The sequence below is a fragment of the Periplaneta americana genome, chromosome 13, assembly GCF_040183065.1.
Source record: "Periplaneta americana isolate PAMFEO1 chromosome 13, P.americana_PAMFEO1_priV1, whole genome shotgun sequence".
Classification (NCBI taxonomy): Eukaryota; Metazoa; Arthropoda; class Insecta; order Blattodea; family Blattidae; genus Periplaneta; species Periplaneta americana.
In genome coordinates, this window is record NC_091129.1 from 27,471,950 (window position 1) to 27,493,057 (window position 21,108).

Sequence of the window (21,108 nt, forward strand, 5' to 3'; positions counted from 1 at the left end):
CGAGATTTTCTGGTTGCCAAACTTCCAGAACGCCCCGAGGTTCACTCAACCTCCTTTCCAATTGAGTATCTAGTACCGAGGTCAAGAAAGCATGGGGCTATACCTCCATGCCGCCCAAGTGTCTTCATGGCATGTGAAGGGGCTACCTTTACATTTCTACTTCAAAGTTGGTACCAGAATCAAATAATAACACTAATTGTTTTATTATATATAAATCCCACAAGGGTAGCTGCCCTTCAGTAAGGGTTGCCAAAGACACAGCATACTAAGCAAATAAAATAAAAATAAACATTTGCGTTATCACTATTTACGATGTTTATTTTCAAATGGAAGCTACCCTTGGCAAAGTACTTTTATTCAATAATTATTAGTAATCAAATAGAATATAAGGACATTTAGGTGTACAGGTGATTACGTAAAATCTGAACTGAATATTTCATTACGTCTATAGCAATAATTTTCAAAATATTTAAAGGAATTCCAAAAGACTTAAAACATTGAATTGAGAATTTTGGAATTGTTCCCTTTGCTCCGAACAATACGCCAAATACTTCAATCTGTCCTTGTATAAGATAATAATCTCTAAGGTATTTGATTATAGTTATTAATTACTAGTCTAATTATTAAACGGTACAACACCATATTTCCTACTATGCCAAATTCACAATATGAAATTTGTCTTACATCACTTTTGATTGCTTTCAGGGAAATTTTAGGTCATAAGTGTCTTATTTTTTTGGACTTTTCTTGATAATTTATATCTCATCAAAAATCTTAGCACTAATTTCAATATAAAATTGATAGCTTATCAACGAACATAAAACTAGCTAACCAGTTACAGATGGACCATCTCTGTGGTCTAGATATGTATAATACGAACTAATACAACAGTATTGTATTAATAAAAAACAACAACGTTGCTAAAATATGTTTTATAGCTGTGCAATTAAAACTACCATAATTGAAATGGAAAATCGATATGATTTATGCCGCGGTAAAAGCTTAGAATAACAGAAACACTCACAGAAAAAGTCGCCGTCAGATGTCAGGACGAGTAGCGGACACAACAGTAGTTGTACTCATTTCCGTTGTCGCTGTGTGCCACTCACTCTTACCTAGAGCTTTGTTTCCTATGAGAGTCCTATCCTTCCGGTTAGATTTAACTAGTAGAAATTGTTATGAAGAGCAGAACAAGTGACAACTTAATAAAACTCAATTGGTCAAAAAGTTATTACCTGCAGTTATCATTTCCATACCTTCCAAACTGCGTTTACATAATATGTGAACATAATGTTATATTATAACACACAGTGACAAAACTCATTTGAAAATAACCGACAAAAACTTTTGTAGGCTATACACGTGAAGTAAAACATGGGAAAATTATAAATGAAAATTTTTACACTTGAAAAACTTAATATAAATTATCCAAATTATCAGCGATTACATGTATTTCCCCAACTACTGCTGCTACTACTGATCAAATGCATTGTATGAATCAATATATTAATCAGTTCACCCGTCTCTTTTTATTTATCACTAGCCGTACCCGTGCGCTCCGCTGCACCCGTTAGAAATAAATATGAAGTAATTACATAATTAAAATAGGACATTTGATCCAGGGAACATTCGTGTTTGGTAGAAGGATAAATCGTTTAATATGTTACTTAATTTCAATTGCATCCAAATAATTAAAATGCGATCATTTTGGTCCAGAGACACTCATTTGGTGCAATGACAATTCCTTTAACCTGTTTCTTAATTTTTATTACATGCAACCATAGTTTAATGAAGATTGATATAATTTAGATTTAATGTGTATATTTTATTTTACTTGTTATAGGTTTGCATTGAATTACGGTAATAACTTAATTTTAAGCCTTGTTTTGTACCTATTCAGTAATTGGAGCTTGGCCCACTATGGTTCTGAACCCTTCAAATAACTTATATTATATTATATTATATTATATTATATTATATTATATTATATTATATTATATTATATTATATTATATTATATTATATCAGAAGTTACTGTAATAACATTATAGCATTATGTTCATCTAGAGAAACTGCACTTTTCAATGGTGAAATAATAATTAATTATGCTATACAAATCGGTTAATTTAGCTTTCGATATTACTTCATACAAACACAGAGACATTCTCTGTAGGCTATCTTCCATAGCTTTCGATTGTTGTTGTCCAAGGCCCCTTATAGACGAAGTCATTTGTTTTTTAATTCATTACACGGCCTTTGATGGCGGTTATTTTAATTTTAAACTCATTTATCTCATTAAATTTCAGTCCTATCAAAATTTTTCAACGAATAAAACTTATCGAACATTATTTTTAAAGAAACTTTTGTTATGTAATATTTTTCACAAAAATCAATAATAAGCGAGATATTTCGGTTTATTTAATTCAGGCCCCCTTATAATCCCCCTTTTAAATAATGTATTTTGAATGCCATATAGCCTAAAATCTAAGTTACATCGAACTTAATTTATATTCCAATTTTCATCGAAATCCGTTCAGCCATTATCGCGTGAAAAGGTAACAAACATACAGACAGACAGACAGACAGACAGACAGACAGACAGACATACAAACAAAAATATCAAAAAAGCGATTTTCGGTTTTAGGGAGGTTAATTATATATGTTAGGACCAATTATTTTTGGAAAATCGAAAATTACCAGAAAAATTTCGGCTACACATTTATTATTAGTACAGATTATAGCTGTTTTCAATCATTATTAAAACTAAATTACAAGCGTTGTGAATTAGAGAATTTCAACGAAGAGAAGTGTCCACCCTTACTCGTGTTATGCGTGATGCCTAAAACAATTTATGAACAGCTTGAGTGAGACACTCTGTACTACTGCAAAGCCAAGGGAGATAACAATGATTTCAGCAGAGAAAATTCTTCGAAACCAGTTTTAAACTAATGTAGAATTATGAAAATCGGAGTATACAAATCTGTTTAAGATGTGTACATTATAACGGTAAAGAATTTAGTTGAATAACAAGAATAAAATAGACAGATAATTTTTAAATTAAAATGAGAAAATTGCAAGAGAGGCTAAAGATTCTTGTGGTAGATGTACAGGTCGTGAAGTTAATTTTACAAGAAATTAAAAAATAACCTTCACATAAAGATAATTGTCTATTGCCAAAATTATCAATTGAGCTAGTGAAGAACCAGTAAAATTGTGATAATATGAAGATAAATTATGAATAGCCCATGTGGAATATACTTACATTATAATACGTGTTCAATAATGAAACATATAGGGTTTCAATATATAAATGTATACTTTCGTAACTTTGTCCCAAATAGCCTAGTAGGACTGGTAAATGTATTGTTTGTGGTTTTATATCACGACTCTTTATCAACTGCTGTGGTTTTTTAACGTCTAAATGACATGAAGGTGATAATGCCTGCGAAATTAATCCAGGTCCAGCGCTGAAAATTACCTAGCGTTTGCACTTAATGAGTTGCAGAAAAAACCGGAAAAACCTCAACCACGTAACTTGTCCCAAGCAGGATTAAATGGTGTTATAAGTGGTAATTTGGGAATGGAACTCATGTTCAGTAATACCTAATTTAAATGTTATGATCTTCTATTCTATTTCTAACCACATTACCGGGAAGCAAACAGACCTTGTTACATTTGAGTAATTTTGGTCAAAATTTAAATGTTGTAACACTTTTACTAAGTGTTTATAGCTTTAGTTGTTTGATGATTTTAAGATGCACAGTTTATAAAACTGTTTTATTTATAATATTATTCAAAACAAAGTGTTAAAATAGCGAACTCCAACTTGGATTTAGGAGTTGTAACGTCTCTATAGAAATTGTCGCATTCTCTTTAATTTTGCTGGTGTTGTAAGGATGAAGTCGCACACAACATATTTCAATTCTATTCTTGTAGTAAGTTTTCTTTCAGTGTCTACTGGTGTCCCGTAAAGAACACATTCAACACGGTGCCAAAGGAAATAATCCAGTGGGATTAAATCTGGGGAGTGCGCTGGCCATTCAACAGGACCTCCTCTTCCAATCAATCTCTGAGAAAAATGCTGCAGCCACATGTTTTTATGAATAATAAGTGGAACGTCCTCTAGTAACTATGGGGGCATTTACCGTAGGAATTGCTCATATATTTCTAAATTCTACTGGACTAAGAAATGAAAGTGTTGTAAAGTGTGGGTGAAGAAAGAATGATGCTGAAACTGATCAGGAAGAGGAAAAGGTATTGGTTGTTCACTGGGTGAGAAGAAATTGCCTACTGAAGGATGCACTGGAAGGATTGGTGAACGGGAGAAGAGTTCGGTGTAGAAGAAAATATCAGATCATAGATGACATTAAGATATGTGGATCATATGAGGAAACGAATTGGAAGGTAGAAAAAAGGAAAGATTGGAGAAAGCTGAGTTTCCAGTGAAAGACCAGGCTTTGGTCAGAACATTAAATGAAATGACTATGATACTGATGATAATGGTCCACATCTCTGGAGTAACGGTCAGCGCGTCTGGCCGCGAAACCAGGTGGCCCGGGTTCGAATCCCGGTCGGGGCAAGTTACCTGGTTGAGGTTTTTTCCGGGGCTTGGAATTGGAAGATAGAAAAAAGGAAAGATTGGAGAAAGCTGAGTTTCCAGTGAAAGACCAGGCTTTGGTCAGAACATTAAATGAAATGACTATGATATTGATGATTATGGTCCACATCTGTGGAGTAACGGTCAGCGCGTCTGGCCGCGAAACCAGGTGGCCCGGGTTCGAATCCCGGTCGGGGCAAGTTACCTGGTTGAGGTTTTTTCCGGGGCTTTCCCTCAACCCAATACGTGTAAATGCTGGGTAACTTTCGGTGCTGGACCCCGGACTCATTTCACCGACATTATCACCTTCATTTCATTCAGACGCTAAATAACCTAGATGTTGATACAGCGTCGTAAAATAACCCAATAAATTGATGATTATGATGATGAAGAAAAGGAGGAGGAGGAAGTTGAGGATGAAATATTGGGGGAATCATGATCAGAAAATCAATACTTCTATTACGCCTGTTTTACAAGTTAAATTACTGCCTGGTTTAGCAACTAGTGAAAAATATGTGATGGCGTGGATAATATGGAACAAGGTTGCATGCCAGCGGGCTGGAATGACGGACAGCAGTGAGGTCAGCCAGTTCGTCCGGCCAAACCGCGAGTTCATGAAGCAATGGCGGGCACAACGCAGCAAACAGTTCTGCTAGCACCTCCGCCTACACGGAGAGGTGTCGAAGCCACAGGGGTGTCCCCGCGGCAATAAAACAATTTAATCAGTCAGGTACACGGATAAAAATAACGAGTGCAACAGCCTGGACCACAATCAAACTGACACGTGTAAGCCAAGTGGGCCCACAATAATGCCGAATTAACTGATTCTCTTTATTGCAGTGGATTACCATTCTCTTTTATGCCAAAACGTTCACGGGAAATACATATGACAAATTTAGTAAGGTAATGTAATACCAGTGAATAGAGTTCAATGCAGGTCAATGTAACCCGCAGCTGTGTCGTTCTTGGTAAACAAATGACTGTTAATTTCTCCGGTATAATTTTCCAACTTTCGACAACTATGGTAAATCAATGTTTGTGCTTCTAAGACAGTGACCGGCATGTTCCGTGCCCTGTGACGTCATACGACGTAGCCGCCTTGCTCTTTGCTCGGCAATCTCTGCATACTGAGCACAGCGTGGAGAGAAGGTTCATCTGAACAGTGGTGTGCGGCGTCTATGCACTGACAGAGCGCGATCCATTCTTCTGAGATAGTATGGGAACAGCACAATTACAATACATTTGTACGAAAACAAAACTGTACAACCTTCATAAATCAATGTAACAAAATATTTTGGTTTCTAATCAAATTTAATGTACTTACAATAACATTAAACTCATAATACAGCCACTTGCAGAAGCGTTTGCATATATAAATGAAATTCCGAAACTGCTATAAACATACAAGCATATAAATAAATACTTTAAGCAGTACTGAAACACTTTGTCTACTCGGAAACTTGAAAACAGTTCAAGTGTTTTTAACACACATTTCTCTACATAATATACAGATTAAACTACATAGGCCCTATCTTGGTGAGTAGTATGCAAAGTATACTGTATTTAAACTTTTGAAACACACCATCACTTTGTGTAACTACTGTGCCCAAGCTAAACACTTTGTCGAGATTTTTTTCCTCTTTTTTTCGCGCACTAATTTTGCAATATTTGGAGTCATAATCTGGCTAACACACAAGCGAAGAAATGTTTCAAGTTCAGATCAGACAGGTGGTTTCTATGTTGTGGTTTGCAGATCTTCATACAAGAAAAGAACTGTTCACATACATACGTAGATCCGAATATGCTCAACATCCTAGCAGCAAATCTATGCAATCGAGGGAATCTTGCCTGGGGAAATCTTGTATAAAATGTAGATAGATCCTTTTTGTTTTCAAAGCGGTCTTTCATTTCAATATCATTTTGCAAATCAATGACTTCCAGTTGCAATGATGATGGAACACTGTCAATATTCACTGAAAATGTTGTCGCAAATATGGAAATACCAGATTGAAGATTTGCAAACTCTTGAAATCTGCAATCAAATTCCTGACTCAGTTCTTCTAATATTTGTACATACTTATTCGTGTCTGTAATTGGGTGACATACTGTAGACAGACTCAACTGCTCGCTCTCCCAAGCTCTTGCGATCTGACTGGCTCTTACGTCACAACTGACATCGTGTTCCTTGTCTAACCTCCGTTGAAAGTAAGCAACGCAGCTGAGAGCAAGAAAATAATTTTTCACATTTTGAACTTTTTGATGGTCTTTGTTGAGGAAGTGAACAGCAGTTAATGTAAGGTACAACAAAATTATTATTAATTTTATAAAATTGCTGGGAAAATGTCGCATATAATCAGGTAGACTGCTAATAAGAAAGATAATTTATGACCTTGGGTAGCTATTTCATTTTTATTTATTCCGTTCCCTAATAAGAGATACCTACGGGTCCAATTAAGAGATAGTATCTCTTATTTAGAACCCTTATTTGGTTTTATTACGATGCTCACCTTTGAGAGTTTACGAAAGGCGGTAATGCTTCTAGTCGTGTCAGTTTGTCTGCGTAAGAACCAATGAAAGATTAATTGAACTATTAATTAAAAATAATTAGTCCACTGTTGCACTAACCCCTTCAATTTTAAAATGTTCCTGGATTTATTAGAATATCCACATGATTTAACAATGTTATATATTGCTTCAATTTTCACCCAATGATAATTTTTGTCCATGTTAAAAAATAAAGTTAAATAACACACGTATCTCTTATTTGGAACCTCTTTCCAAAACATCATTATTTCCCAGTTTTATTTCTTTTTATAATTTAAAATAACAATAAAAGCTGACTAAATTTTGTATTGTCAATTCTAAAAATATACGAAATGCTGTGTGTATTGCACTCATTAAGATTAAAAATGTCACTCCCATCCTCACTTATAAGCAGTTAAAAAAAAGTGTCTCTTATTTGGGTCCTTACCTTAATAATTTTACGGGTTCGATTCTAGCTGCGGAGAAGACACTGGGAAATAGTTCAGTACTAAGATAATTTGGGTAGGATTAGAAAATTCAATTATCGGATTATAATGTATGCAACCATTCTGTTACAGGGAAAGTGTTCATTTTTTCAGTTACCCGCTATGAATAGTTACAAAGCCCATATGTAGTTTAGCTTCATCACGTCCAATTTTCTTTAAAAAAATCGAAATTCATAAAAATATCTAAATACTGAAATTAATATATAGGCATATCCTTAGATAAATTATATTGGTATTATTATTATTGTTATTACTTACTTACTTACTGGCTTTTAAGGAACCCGTAGGTTCATTGCCGCCCTCACATAAGCCCGCCATTGGTCCCTATCCTGAGCAAAATTAATCCAGTCTCTACCATCATATCCTATCTCCCTCAAATCCATTTTAATATTATCTTCCCATCTACGTCTCGGCCTCCCCAAAGGTCTTTTTCCCTCCGGCATCCCAACTAACACTCTATATGCATTTCTGGATTCGCCCATACGTGCTACATGCCCTGCCTATCTCAAACGTCTGGATTTTATGTTCCTAATTATGTCAGGTGAAGTATACAATGCGTGCAGCTCTGCGTTGTGTAACTTTCTCCATTCTCCTGTAACTTCATCCCTCTTAGCCCCAAATATTTTCCTAAGAACCTTATTCTGAAACACCCTTAATCTCTGTTCCTCTCTCAGAGTGAGAGTCCAAGTTTCACAACCATACAGAACAACTGGTAATATAACTGTTTTATAAATTCTAACTTTCAGACTTTTTGACAGAAGACTAGATGACAAAAGCTTCTCAACCGAATAATAACTTGCATTTCCCATATTTATTCTGCGTTTAATTTCCTCCCGAGTGTCATTTAGATTTGTTACTGTTGCTCCAAGATATTTGAATTTTTCCACCTCTTCGAAGGATAAATCTCCAATTTTTAAAGTTCCATTTCGTACAACATTCTGGTCACGAGACATAATCATATACTTAGTCTTTTCGGGATTTACTTCCAACCCTATCGCTCTACTTGTTTCAAGAAGAATTTCCGCGTTTTCCCTAATTGTTTGTGGATTTTCTCCTAACATATTCACGTCATCAGCATAGACAAGAAGCTGATGTAACCCGTTCAATTCCAAACCCTCTGTGATTATTATTATTGTTATTATTATTATTATTATTATTATTATTATTATTATTATTATTATTATTATTTCCATGTATTGTGGGTCCCTATCACCACGGCATGGCGCGTCCTCAGGTTGCGGATAGAGGAGACGGCATCCAGATATAGAGGGTAGCTGCGAATATATTGAATAAGCAGTCGTGGACAGCCGATAAGGGGTGGTTCTCCAGCTTGGGGGTGGACGAAGGGCTAACAACCCATCACCGTAAAATACAGTTTATTACGAAACCTAACAGTAAGCCTCGGAATGGGACTGATTCTCCAGCACGACCACAGCAAAGGAAAAAAGGTTATAAGATTTGGTCCAGACGTTTGAGATGGGCAGGACATGTAGCACGTATGGGCTAATCCAGGAATGCGTATAGAGTGTTAGTTGGGAGGCCGGAGGGGAAAAAGACCTTTGGGGAGGCCGAGACGTAGGTGGGAAAATAATATTAAAATGGATTTGAGGGAGGTGGGATATGATGATAGAGAATGGATTAATCTTGCTCAGGATAGGGACCGATGCCGGGCTTATGTGAGGGCGGCAATGAATCTCCCGGTTCCTTAAAAGCCATTAAGTAAGTAAGTATTATTAATATTTAATTATCTTAATTATTATTAATTAAAATATACATAACACCAGAAGAAATGTCCCAACTCTTTTGGCACAATCTAAATGCCACACTACAGCTGGTTTAAGACGCAGTAGGAATTATGGACCAAGACTATACAATTCAGTATTGAAAAATAATCCAGACCTCAGCAATTTACACATTCTTAAGTTTAAAAATAAAGTGAAAATGTTTGTATGATACTTGTTTAATTTTATTATTATTTTAAGTGTTACTAGCATTATATGGTACTAATTTTTATTGTATTTATCTGATGCATGTAACCTATAAGATAAAACATTGTAATAAATATAAATAGATCATTTTCTTAATTAATAACAGTGTATATCTCCAATAAATGATTTCTTAGCATCGCCACAGATACACGTGATTGTACTTGTCACTGTCTCTGTCATTAGTGAGTTCTTGAAATTTATATTTTCCCCGCCATTCATAAAATTTTTTGATATGATACCTCTTGCACAAAAGGGGAGATCTGAGACTTGATTAATATATTTCAGTATTATTTGTGTTTATCCTGGTAATAATGAATATTTTGACTCGTAGACGTTTTGTTTTTCAGCATTAACTTCCCATGATTATATCAGAAGATTCGAAGAGAACGGCAGTTACGTAGACCTTCGGCTCCCCCCTTCTACCAATAATGCACAACACAATGTCAATACGGCGGTTGCTGTCGTCTGCGATGCAACGTGCTTTTCTGTTGATTTTCGAGTTCGTCATTTCTTTTCTGGTTATTATATGCTTATTTAAGATGTGTTAACGCTCGCTGGGTGGTTTTATATTTTATTTTATCCGTCTTACTACTTGTTTTATTATTATAAATATTTTTGTTTTATTACTATTATTATTATTATTATTATTATTATTATTATTACTTACTTACAAATGGCTTTTAAGTAACCCGAAGGTTCATTGCCGCCCTCACATAAGCCCGCCATCGGTCCCTATCCTGTTCAAGATTAATCCAGTCTCTATCATCATATCCCACCTCCTTCAAATCCATTTTAATATTATCCTCCAATCTACGTCTCGGCCTCCCTAAAGGTCTTTTTCCCTCCGGTTTCCCAACTAACACTCTATATGCATTTCTGGATTCGCCCATACGTGCTAAAACAGTTATATTACCGGTTGTTCTGTATGGTTGTGAAACTTGAGGTCTCACTTTCAGAGAGGAACAGAGATTAAGGGTGTTTCAGAATAAGGTTCTTAGGAAAATATTTCGGGCTAAGAGGGATGAAGTTACAGGAGAATGGAGAAAGTTACACAACGCAGAGCTGCACGCATTGTATACTTCACCTGACATAATTAGGAACATAAAATCCAGACGTTTGAGATGGCAGGACATGTAGCACGTTTGGGCGAATCCAGAAATGCATATAGAGTGTTAGTTGGAAGGCCGGAGGGAAAAATACCTTTGGGGAAGCCGAGACGTAGTTGGGAAGATAATATTAAAATGGATTTGAGGGAGGTGGGATATAATGATAGAGACTGTATTAACCTTGCTCAGGATAGGAACCAATGGCGGGCTTATGTGAGGGCGGCAATGAACCTCCGGGTTCCTTAAAAGCCAGTAAGTACGTAAATAAGTATTATTATTATTATTATTATTATTATTATTATTATTATTATTATTAATGGATTGATTTTTATTACTATCTTTTTATCATCAACGTCACGGATATTCTATTATTATTGTTATTATTATTATTATTATTATTATTGTTACTATTATTTCCATCATGAACATTATTGTTGATCTCTGTAAAATTTATGTAGACTACTGGACTGTACCCGAGCACGAGCATATGCTCATTTCGGGTATATGTTCATATGTATCATTTCAAATATAAATTGTGAATGGATTTGAATTAGTTTTATTATCATTATTATTATTATTATTATTATTATTATTATTATTATTATTATTATTATTACGTTATCCAGATGTTTGAGATAGGCTGGGCATGTAGCACGTATGGCCGAATCCAGAAATGCATATAGATTATTGGTTGGGAGACCGGGGGGAAAAAGACGTTTGAGGAGGCCGAGATGTAGATGGAAGAATACTATTAAAATGGATTTGAGGGAGGTGGGATATGATGATAGAGACTGGATTAATCTTGCACAGGATAGGGACCGATGGCGGGCTTATATGAGGGCGGCAATGAACCTGCGGGTTCCTTAAAAATCATTTGTAAGTAAGTAAGTAACTAATAATATAATATGATTATACCATGTGTATTTCAAACTATGGTACATATGGAATTAATATTGCCTTAAGAAATCCACACATAAAAAATTGAAAGTGGAATTTCATGTAGCCGGCCATGTGTAACAAACCAGAAGACCTTGTAGAAAAGAACACTATTTACTGATTGTCAACTAAACTTCTGTTTGATGGCAATGATAGTATTACTGTATAGTAAAATATTTTACATAAAACACTTTTCATTAATAATTATTACTAAAATTACCTTTATTAATATTAATTTAAGGTTTAATAAATAATTATATACTCTCGAATGTTATATTATGGCCTTAAAATTTATTCTTTAAAAATAATGCACCTTATTTGACAATTTTGAAATTCTTGTTTCAATTTTGAAATTTTTCGTTATTTCCAAAAAAAATACAGAAAAACCTGGCGTGTTAGAGAAGATCTGAATACAGGCTCGGATTCAACAATCTTCATACTTAACACTTAAATTGACAAAGTATCCTATAGGATACAAAAGGTTAATATTATATCCTATAATTTTAATAGAACAATAAAAAAATTGGTAGAAGAATTAAATAACCAAAATTACACAATGCTACAATATTATACAACATATGGCCAGGTTTGATTTACCCACTGCAATGTGCTCCATTACCTCAGTTATCTGATACATTCTTACGAGATCTTGACAAAATTATTAGAAGTGCTGTGGAGGAAATTATGATGCTGCCCGATGATACGCCAAATTCAATGTTATACGCAAGTAAAAAAGTCCGAGGTTTGGGAATTCTTTGTGCAGAGTGGGAGGCCAGCATTCAAAATTACAACATCTGTAATCGTCTTCACCGTATTAATGATATGCATCTTAACTTTGTAAGGAACCTGCACATTGAACAGCAACTGAGTCTACGTAGACTAAACATCAATAAGTCTTCTATTGCTCCCAACACTAAAGATCGACAATTGAGGGAGATCTTGCGGAACAGAAGTTTTGAATCATGGTGTAAATTACGTCATAAAGGCAAAGGTATTCTGAGTGCCCGAAGGCAAATTCCTGGATGTCATCAAAAGCAAATTTATCCATTTCAGAATATATTAATGCAATTAAGATGTTCAGCAATCTATCTGCGGTTAGATCTGTGCCCGGCAGAAGTTTCAACACAACCCGTTGTCGCCATCCTGGCTGCAACGAGACGGAAACTCTTGGTCACGTGTTGGGGTTCTGTCGAAAAACGGAGCTGCTGCGCAACAATCGACACCATAAGGCCAGGACCGGTATTGCTGATGTCCTCAAGCGTCGTGGATGGGAAGTATACGAGGAGATCCACTGCGTTTCATCCTTAGATTCGAACCTGATATTGTAGCCATCCACAGGACTCAATCTAAGGGAATCATTCTTGATCCTACAATCCGGTTTGAGAGGGATGCCCTGCAGGCACAACACGTTGATGAGGAGAAGAAATCCATTTATGAGTCCTGCATCCCTTACCTAAGTGAGAAATGTAACATTCCCACTAGTCAGTGGAGTGTTTCTGGTTTTTTGTTTGGTGCACGTGGCAGTAGTAGTAGTAGTAGTAGTAGTAGTAGTAGGGTTTAAGAAGGGCGCGTCAGCTACTATGGCTATTTGCGCCCTTATCTAAAATTCTTAATATAACAAATACATAAATAGTATAATAATCAGAGTGCTAAAAGAACTAAAAAGCGTTGTCAAGATAAAACGAGGCACACAAATGCAGTATACATACTGTAAGGTGATTTCTACAGAATCATAATAGTGAGCAATTCTACCACACTAGGTGGTATTCAAGACGAACAAATAAAACAATAAAACTAAGGCCACCAGAGATAACTTGTGAATCATATTTCAAAACCATAAAATTTTATAAAATATTCGGATGTATAAAGTCCGAAATGTCAACAATCTAAAATCAAATATAAAACAACAAATGTAACCTCCGGATGTAAAGGGTCCGGAGGATAAGTAAAACGGATCAATAAAAAACTAAATCACCTTATTCAAACCTGTATTTGATAAAAATCTCAGAACTGCATTTGTACAATTAAAATCATTTCCAAGAGCGTCACGTAATGTCGGCCGAATTCCATATTGCCTCCGTGCATGGTCATATTTCCTGCAACGCAATAAAAAGTGTTCCACCGTAAGTGCAACATGGCACATATCGCACTCCGGCTGAGGTTCGCCACGTAGGAGATGGCCGTGTGTCAGATGACAATGGCCAATCCTCAACCGGGTGAGTAAAACCTCCTCGTGTCGCGACGCTCTTGTAGACGAATCCCAAACTCTAACAGTATTCTTTATATTTCGTAATCTGTTTCCCTCTTGTGCAGACCATTCTCCTTCCCATTGCCACCAAATTTTATATTTCAAGTAGTTTCGAATGTCCTGCCACCTCTCGCGCCAATATACCAGAGAGCCATTCAGTGCACCAGCCCTGGCTGCAGCATTCGCGGCCTCATTTCCTGCAATCCCTACATGGCTAGGAATCCACACTACTCCAATCTCATAATCAGAGCAAAAGAGAGTATGGAACAGCTGCTGAGTTCTTAAGACAAGCGGATCATCACAATTAAAAGACTGCAAGGACTGGATGGCACTTAAAGAGTCGGAACAGATAAGGAATCTGCCCCGAGGTTGCCTAATTAAAAACAATAAAACTCTGTAAAAAGCATAGAGTTCAGCAGTAAAAACACTAGTATATTGGCTTAGTCTGTATTTAAATATCTCTCCATTTGTAATGAAGGAACAACCAACACAATGCGCGTGGCACTCTTCCTAAATTCACATGGAATATTTTAAAAGCACTCGGTCTCCGATTTTTTTAAATTCAAAAATTTTTATTGGATATTCTTAAGGATTCAATCCAAATATTACATTACCATTTATATTTTGGCCATTGACGATTCTTTTGGGTTTGCATTTCTCTGGATGTTTTACTAAACAATTCCCGTATTTATTCTTTTTGTCTTTCTAAATTATTTCTGTAGTGCTTTTATTCTGGATCTTTATGGTCACCCTCATTGAGGGCAGATCATTTTGTTAAAAATAGTTGTAATATAGACATTGCGATAGTTGTTTTCTTTACAGTCCGACACAGTTTAATAAACTAGTGTCGGAAATGAAGTTTTGCCAATTTAAGGGTTAAAAGTAGTCATGTTGGGCTATTTTCGATCTGTGATAATGAATTTGAATGACGTAATGTACGTCAAGAGTCACAAGACAGCTGAACTGTGGCGCGAGGTGACAGACCAGTAGTGAGTGATCTCAGTCAGAGCAGCGTATAGATAATTATACAGTATGGAGACTTCGCGTCGGTACCTTTGATGTAGCAGGACTGATTTCAACGACCTTCTAACTAGTTTGAGCGTGAGATTCTGCTTTCTTAATGTATTATGTATAAAATATAAACAATTATTATTACATCTAGTTTGTCACTGAGAAATAAGGACGCTGGCTGAGGAGGTAGTAGTGTGCAGTGTGTCAAGCCAAGCCAACGCATCCCATCACAGAAGCCAACTTTCTGAGCATAATTTACAATGCCTTCTTCGATGCATAATTAATTTTTTTTATTGACGACACTTAAACAAAGGAATAGGATGACAGGATTTAAATATTAGTAATGGATTCGATTTGTTTAATATTTTGTAACAGTGAAAATGCGTTATATGTCTGTAAGTTCTCAATTACTTTAATATGAAAAAAAAACTATTTGCTTTCAAAACCGCTGGAATACATAACGAAAGAGTACTACTTGCTTGCTGTCTTAAACTAAAAAGTGATTTAAAAATCCAGAAAAACCAATGCTAACGAACAGCGAAAATAAATTTTATAATTTCTTACTTAAATTGTAATAAAATAATTTAAGCCTACTTTAGCCTTGTAACAGTAACGATAATATGTTCCATATGTTATATATAATAAAAAATAATTGATTTTGTAATATATAGTGTCAGATAAAAATGGATAATTTATTTTATTTTATTGACGACACTTGAACAAAGGAATAGGATGACATGATTTAAATATTGCTAATGGATTCGATTTGTTTAATATTTCGTAATAGTGAAAATGCATTAGGACTATAGGTCTGTAAGTTCTCAATTACTTTAATATAAAAAAAAAACTTTACTTTCAAAACCGATACAATACATAACGGCAAAATACAACTTGTTTCTTGTCTTAAACTGAAAAGCTGTTTACTTATTACACAGTTCCTCTTAAAATAAATAAATTACATGTTTCTTCCATGTTTATTATAATTATTAGAGACTGATTAAAAGGGTTGAACAAGTGAACGGACGCCACTCCCATCACCTGATTCCTTCCCCCCCCAACTCCTGCTGCAGGGATAGAACTGAGCAGCGAGCAAACTGTGCGTGCACCATAGTGCACTGAGATGGCGACTCCTGGTGTAGGAGCTCCAAATATTTGGTAATTATGTTTCCAATCTTAGTCGAAATAAATTTTCATAGTTGGGCATCCCTCATACCCAGAAATCCAGAGGTGCCTAATTCGGTATGTTCAGCGATGAACCAAATCGAATTCACCGCAAATGAAACAATGTCATAATTACGTTTGTCTGACAGCCACATGCGAGCCGACGCATTTTGTATGGCGTCCCCCAAACCCATCCTCATCATCGTACATATAAAAATTAACCCTACACAACAAAAGCTGATGACCAAGTGTAAACGTACAGTTTGATGCCACCGCACGACGTGGAAATTGATGTATGACATTTGCAAAATTTTAACCTCTCCAAGCGATCGAAGTTTGCGATGTCACCAGCATCGAATTATTCACATTCATAAACTATTTCAACCCCGCTGTCCTCGATGGTGTATTCGTAGGTTATCATACTTGTGCATAGAATCAAGTACCACGAATTCATTTGCAACGAAAGAGGATGGACTATTTAGATAGAAACTGTCCAGAATCTAATTCTGTTTTCAGGCTCTGACTCTCATAGGTCAGAATCAATTGCATAGAAAATTCCAAAGACATATTTGGTCCGATAAGTATAATATTCCTTAACAAAACTTTGAGAGCAAGATGCATAAGTAAAAAAAGCAAAACTTACATTACATAAAACAGTCGTAAGACAATTGTGCTTTATGGCAGTGAAACTTGGACTCTGTCGAAGAAAATGGAACAACAACTGATGACATGGGAAAGAAAAATTCTAAGGAAAATCTATGGTCCTAAATATGAGAATGGGCACTGGAGAATTAGATATAATACAGAACTGAAAACTCAATATAAATCTCGAGATATTGTTGCTGAAATCAAAGCCCGTAGGTTGGAATGGTTAGGACATGTAATCAGGATGAATGATCAGAGAATACCAGAAAAGATTCTAAACACAAAACCAGAAGGCAGGCGCAATATTGGCAGACAGAAACTAAGATGGTTGGATGGAGTGGAGAATGATTTAAGGACTCTAGGCGTGAGAAGATGGCGGCAGAAGGCTCTGGTTGGACAGGAATGGACCAAGATCCTAAGGGAGGCCAAGGCTAGACTACAAGGGCCGTAGTGCCAAAGAAGAAGAAGAAGTATAATATTGCAAAATTAATATATTGTAAATTTATTTCAACTCAACAATAGGATTTTATTCTTCCAACAATAATTTCTTTCTACAATTCACCTTAAACGCTCTCGTCAACAACAGGATTTTCACTCAACACAGTATTCGTTATAGCACTTCACTGACGGCAATGACAATTTACTTGGACTATTACGAACAACAATGAACTGTTAATCTTAACTAATATTTACAAAGCACTATTTACAAATCAGAACTGTCAGTTCTCAGTTCACAGTTCTTCTAGCTCAGTCACTCGAGTTCACAGAATCTCGAACCACAGACCTTCAGAGACAGTTCACTGTACTCGAACTCAGGTCCCTCCAACTGCGGTCCACTGCACTCGAACTCAGGCCTTCGGATGCTGACGCAGTTGCGGACGCACACTCGAGTCGAACTCCGGTACACAAGTCTGGCTTGCTTGCTCTGGCTTTCTCACTGACTGGCTGACTAATCAACTGAAAACCGCTGTCGTTCCTTCGCGTCCGTAATTTATAACCACAGCGACGTAGCCTCGAAAGTTCGAATTCGCGATTCTTCCACTTCGACGGATTTCTCGGCCTCTCTAGGCAAGCAGAAGATGCGCGCGCAAACTCCCTCGCCACGTACGCCCTTTCCCCTCTCTCCGCCACGCGCCATCCCAAAGTGCTCCGTGAAGCCCGCGTCGGCTCACGCGCGGTCTGCTCTCTTGCGGGACGCTGGTCGTGAGTTCGAATCTCACGCCGCTGTCACAATATCTATATTTTTATGTCAGTCGAATTACTTATATTTTGTTGTAAACCATTAAGCCATTAAATTAAGACATAAAAATGGAATATATTGTAGAAATTACAAGAGACGAATATGATCACAGACTTTCTCCTTGGTTTTACGACATCGAAATGTAAGAAATATCCGTGAGGACTATGTCGTGACTGTAGACATCGAGTACATTCACCGCTCGTAATAACTATGAGTATAACCTTTTATTTCAACGTAACTGCAGTCTCTCCAAACTGAATTTCTTTTTCTACAAATTATGTGCAGTACAACATCCATCTCTGCTTGTTTATATGACAAAAATTGCAATAACTTACCAATAGTAGTAATGACGGTCAAGGAGTAGAGGAAGGCTCCAGAGAAAGACCACTTCAGGCTTTGATTGACGTTGTCTGTGCCATCGAATCCATTCTGGATAGCTTCCACAATCAACTGCTGGTACTCCAGTAGTTCCGTGGACACATTTTCCCTCCAGTTTTCCTAAACACAAACGGATAATCAACATTTACTTCTTATACCCACTTAATTAATATTAAAATTTGTACTAAGGATTTGTGTTATAAAATTCATGTTAGGCTGTTATAATCTACGTGTTTATAAAGGGATTCACAAAGTTATGCTAACAATTACAGGGCTCATTTTGAGCGAGAATATTAAAAATAATATCTGTCAATTATATCAATATTTGCCATCTGTATATAGCCTATCTAGCTTTGGGAATGGGCGAAGGGCTAACAACCCATCACCGTAAAAACAGCTTGTTACGAACCTAAAAATATGCCACGGGAAAGATTACATCAGCTTCTTGTCTATGCGGAAAATAATAAATAGCTATAATTTTACGTTATTTTTATTATTAGTATATGTATGATTTGTGGCTTTCTCGGCGTTGGTTCGCTAATACAATTTTGCGGGATATCAGCCGAGTTAAGATTTTGGAATGCTCCAAGCTTTCGGCTGCTATCTCTGCAGCCATCTTCAGGGAAGTGATGTCCGAGTGGACAGTGGACTCCAGCTCAGTCAGGCATGGACACCGGCCTTGGACCAACTTAGGTCCTCTTACAATCAAGGTCATGAAGAGCACGGACCGAGGACGGCAACCGATTGCAACCGGCGGAACATGGCTCGCCGCCCGCCAAACTTCACACAGGAATCCCGGGATAGGCGGAGCTTACGAGGGATGACAATTCCCGGCCCCGGATTGGCCGATCCTCCAACCAATCCCGTTTCACCTGAGACAGCCTAACATCTATATTACCTTTCGACTTTCTGTTCGGACATCACTTCCCTGAAGATGGCTGCAGAGATAGCAGCCGAAAGCTTGGAGCATTCCAAAATCTTAACTCGGCTGATATCCCGCGAAATTGTATTAGCGATTATTAGTATAATTTCTAGAACTTAGAAGGAAAATGTTGGGAGGACTACAAAAATATGGCGTGAAAATTTTAACTGTCAACACACTGTTAGACCGGAACTGGCCTTAAACAATTTAACGGGTAGACAGAAACTGCACACTTTGATCCTGAAACTGCACACCGCTTTTCGAGGGACCCACTAATCTTACCCGGATATTGCACACTGATTCACAAGGGTTTTACTAATCTTATCCGGAAACTGCACAATTTACAAAATATGTTTCTTTTGCATTTGGCTGACTTTACATTGAAACTTCGGTTACTTTCTTCATTGCTTTTAAGTTTAATAATATAAGTCTCAGTTTGTATGTCCAAAAGTTGATTCAAGAATTTATACAATGAAATATTACTGCTGTAAAAACTGAAATTACAATGCTTGTGAAATGATTCACAGCCATTTGTTGTGCGAGAGGTCGATGCAGTCAGGGCAGCCCATACAGTAGAACAGGTATGCTCAAAATTGTAAAAGCGCCGATTACACGGATGATGCTGCACTGCATAACACACACAGTGTACGGACTGGGCTCCGCAACTACATTGCAGCACCGCCCGTAGCATAGTTCTTGCACTCTTACAAATACGGAACAATAAACTGAATTTTAAAAAGGAAAAAGTATACACTGTAATATTCAGTTATTACATTGTCCATTATATTTTATACAGTTAGGATACTATTGCATCATAAATAATGTCAATTTCATATTCCACATTCAACATGTGTATTCTTTTCTGCAAGAAATCGGATATGTATTTCCAACGAATTTACTGCAATGCACAAAAGATTCTCAACTGTTAATCGGGATCTATGTTTGGATTTTTAGATTTAGCAGCCTTCATTCTCGAAAATAATTGCTTGCACACATATTTCGAGTGACAGCGAATAAGCTCATCTTGGGATATTGCGTTTTGTTCATTTTTAATGCTTCTATGCTTGGCAAGTCATATTCTCTGCATCAGAATTCTACGTGACTTTGTAAATCAATTAACTCATCCTGGAACTGCATTCTCACGGATTGTACTAAATTTACTATGAAAGGATTAACAAAGAGATTAATATCACTTTCCATAAGTCTAAAATCATTAAATCTATGTTCTGTGAATCCACATTTGAGCTGTTTCAGTACAGAGATATAATTAACTATATTTTGTTCAGGCACCATAGATTTCTTTACAAGTTCACCATCCGTGAAGGGTTTTTAATGCCTTAGCTAATTCCCAACATACTACATAACTTGCTCCTAAACATAGACTCTGAATTGTTCGACTCTCTTCAAATTTTGGCCTATCATGATGTGATTTCAATTCTTGAAACTGTAGTGCACATTGCACCCCTGAAAAATTATTTTATCATAACATGTAATTCTGTTGGAATAAAATCACCACACTAACAGCAGCACCAGCAGTAGCAGTAACAGTAGCAATAGCAGTAGCAGTAATAATAATAATAAGAATAATAATGTCGATATATGAATACATATTGCAGAAAACAGCTTCCCTGTCACTTGGGCATGTTCTGGATGGCAGAGCGTATAATGTTTTATGTTGTTCAGTAGTATTCCTGACAATACCTTACAACATAGTAAACACTTTACGTTTTCACAACAAAAATAGTCTTCCTCCCACACTGTACGGAATCATACTTTGCTTACAGAAGGTTTTGACTGTCATTGTCCCGCACTGCGTTTACTAAGTACTTGAACTGCCTTCCGCAGTC

General features: G+C 36.5%; 1 protein-coding gene across 9 annotated transcripts in view; it reads right to left on the reverse strand.

Annotated features, from left to right (window-relative positions):
- Window positions 1-21,108, reverse strand: part of sand (sandman) — a 1,680,707-nt gene that overhangs the window by 427,047 nt on the left and 1,232,552 nt on the right. For all 9 annotated transcript variants that reach the window (XM_069842971.1, XM_069842966.1, XM_069842970.1 and 6 more), the window contains one exon: window positions 18,297-18,459. In XM_069842971.1, coding sequence (XP_069699072.1) covers window positions 18,297-18,459 — 163 coding nt within the window. The remainder of the gene's footprint in view (window positions 1-18,296; window positions 18,460-21,108) is intronic.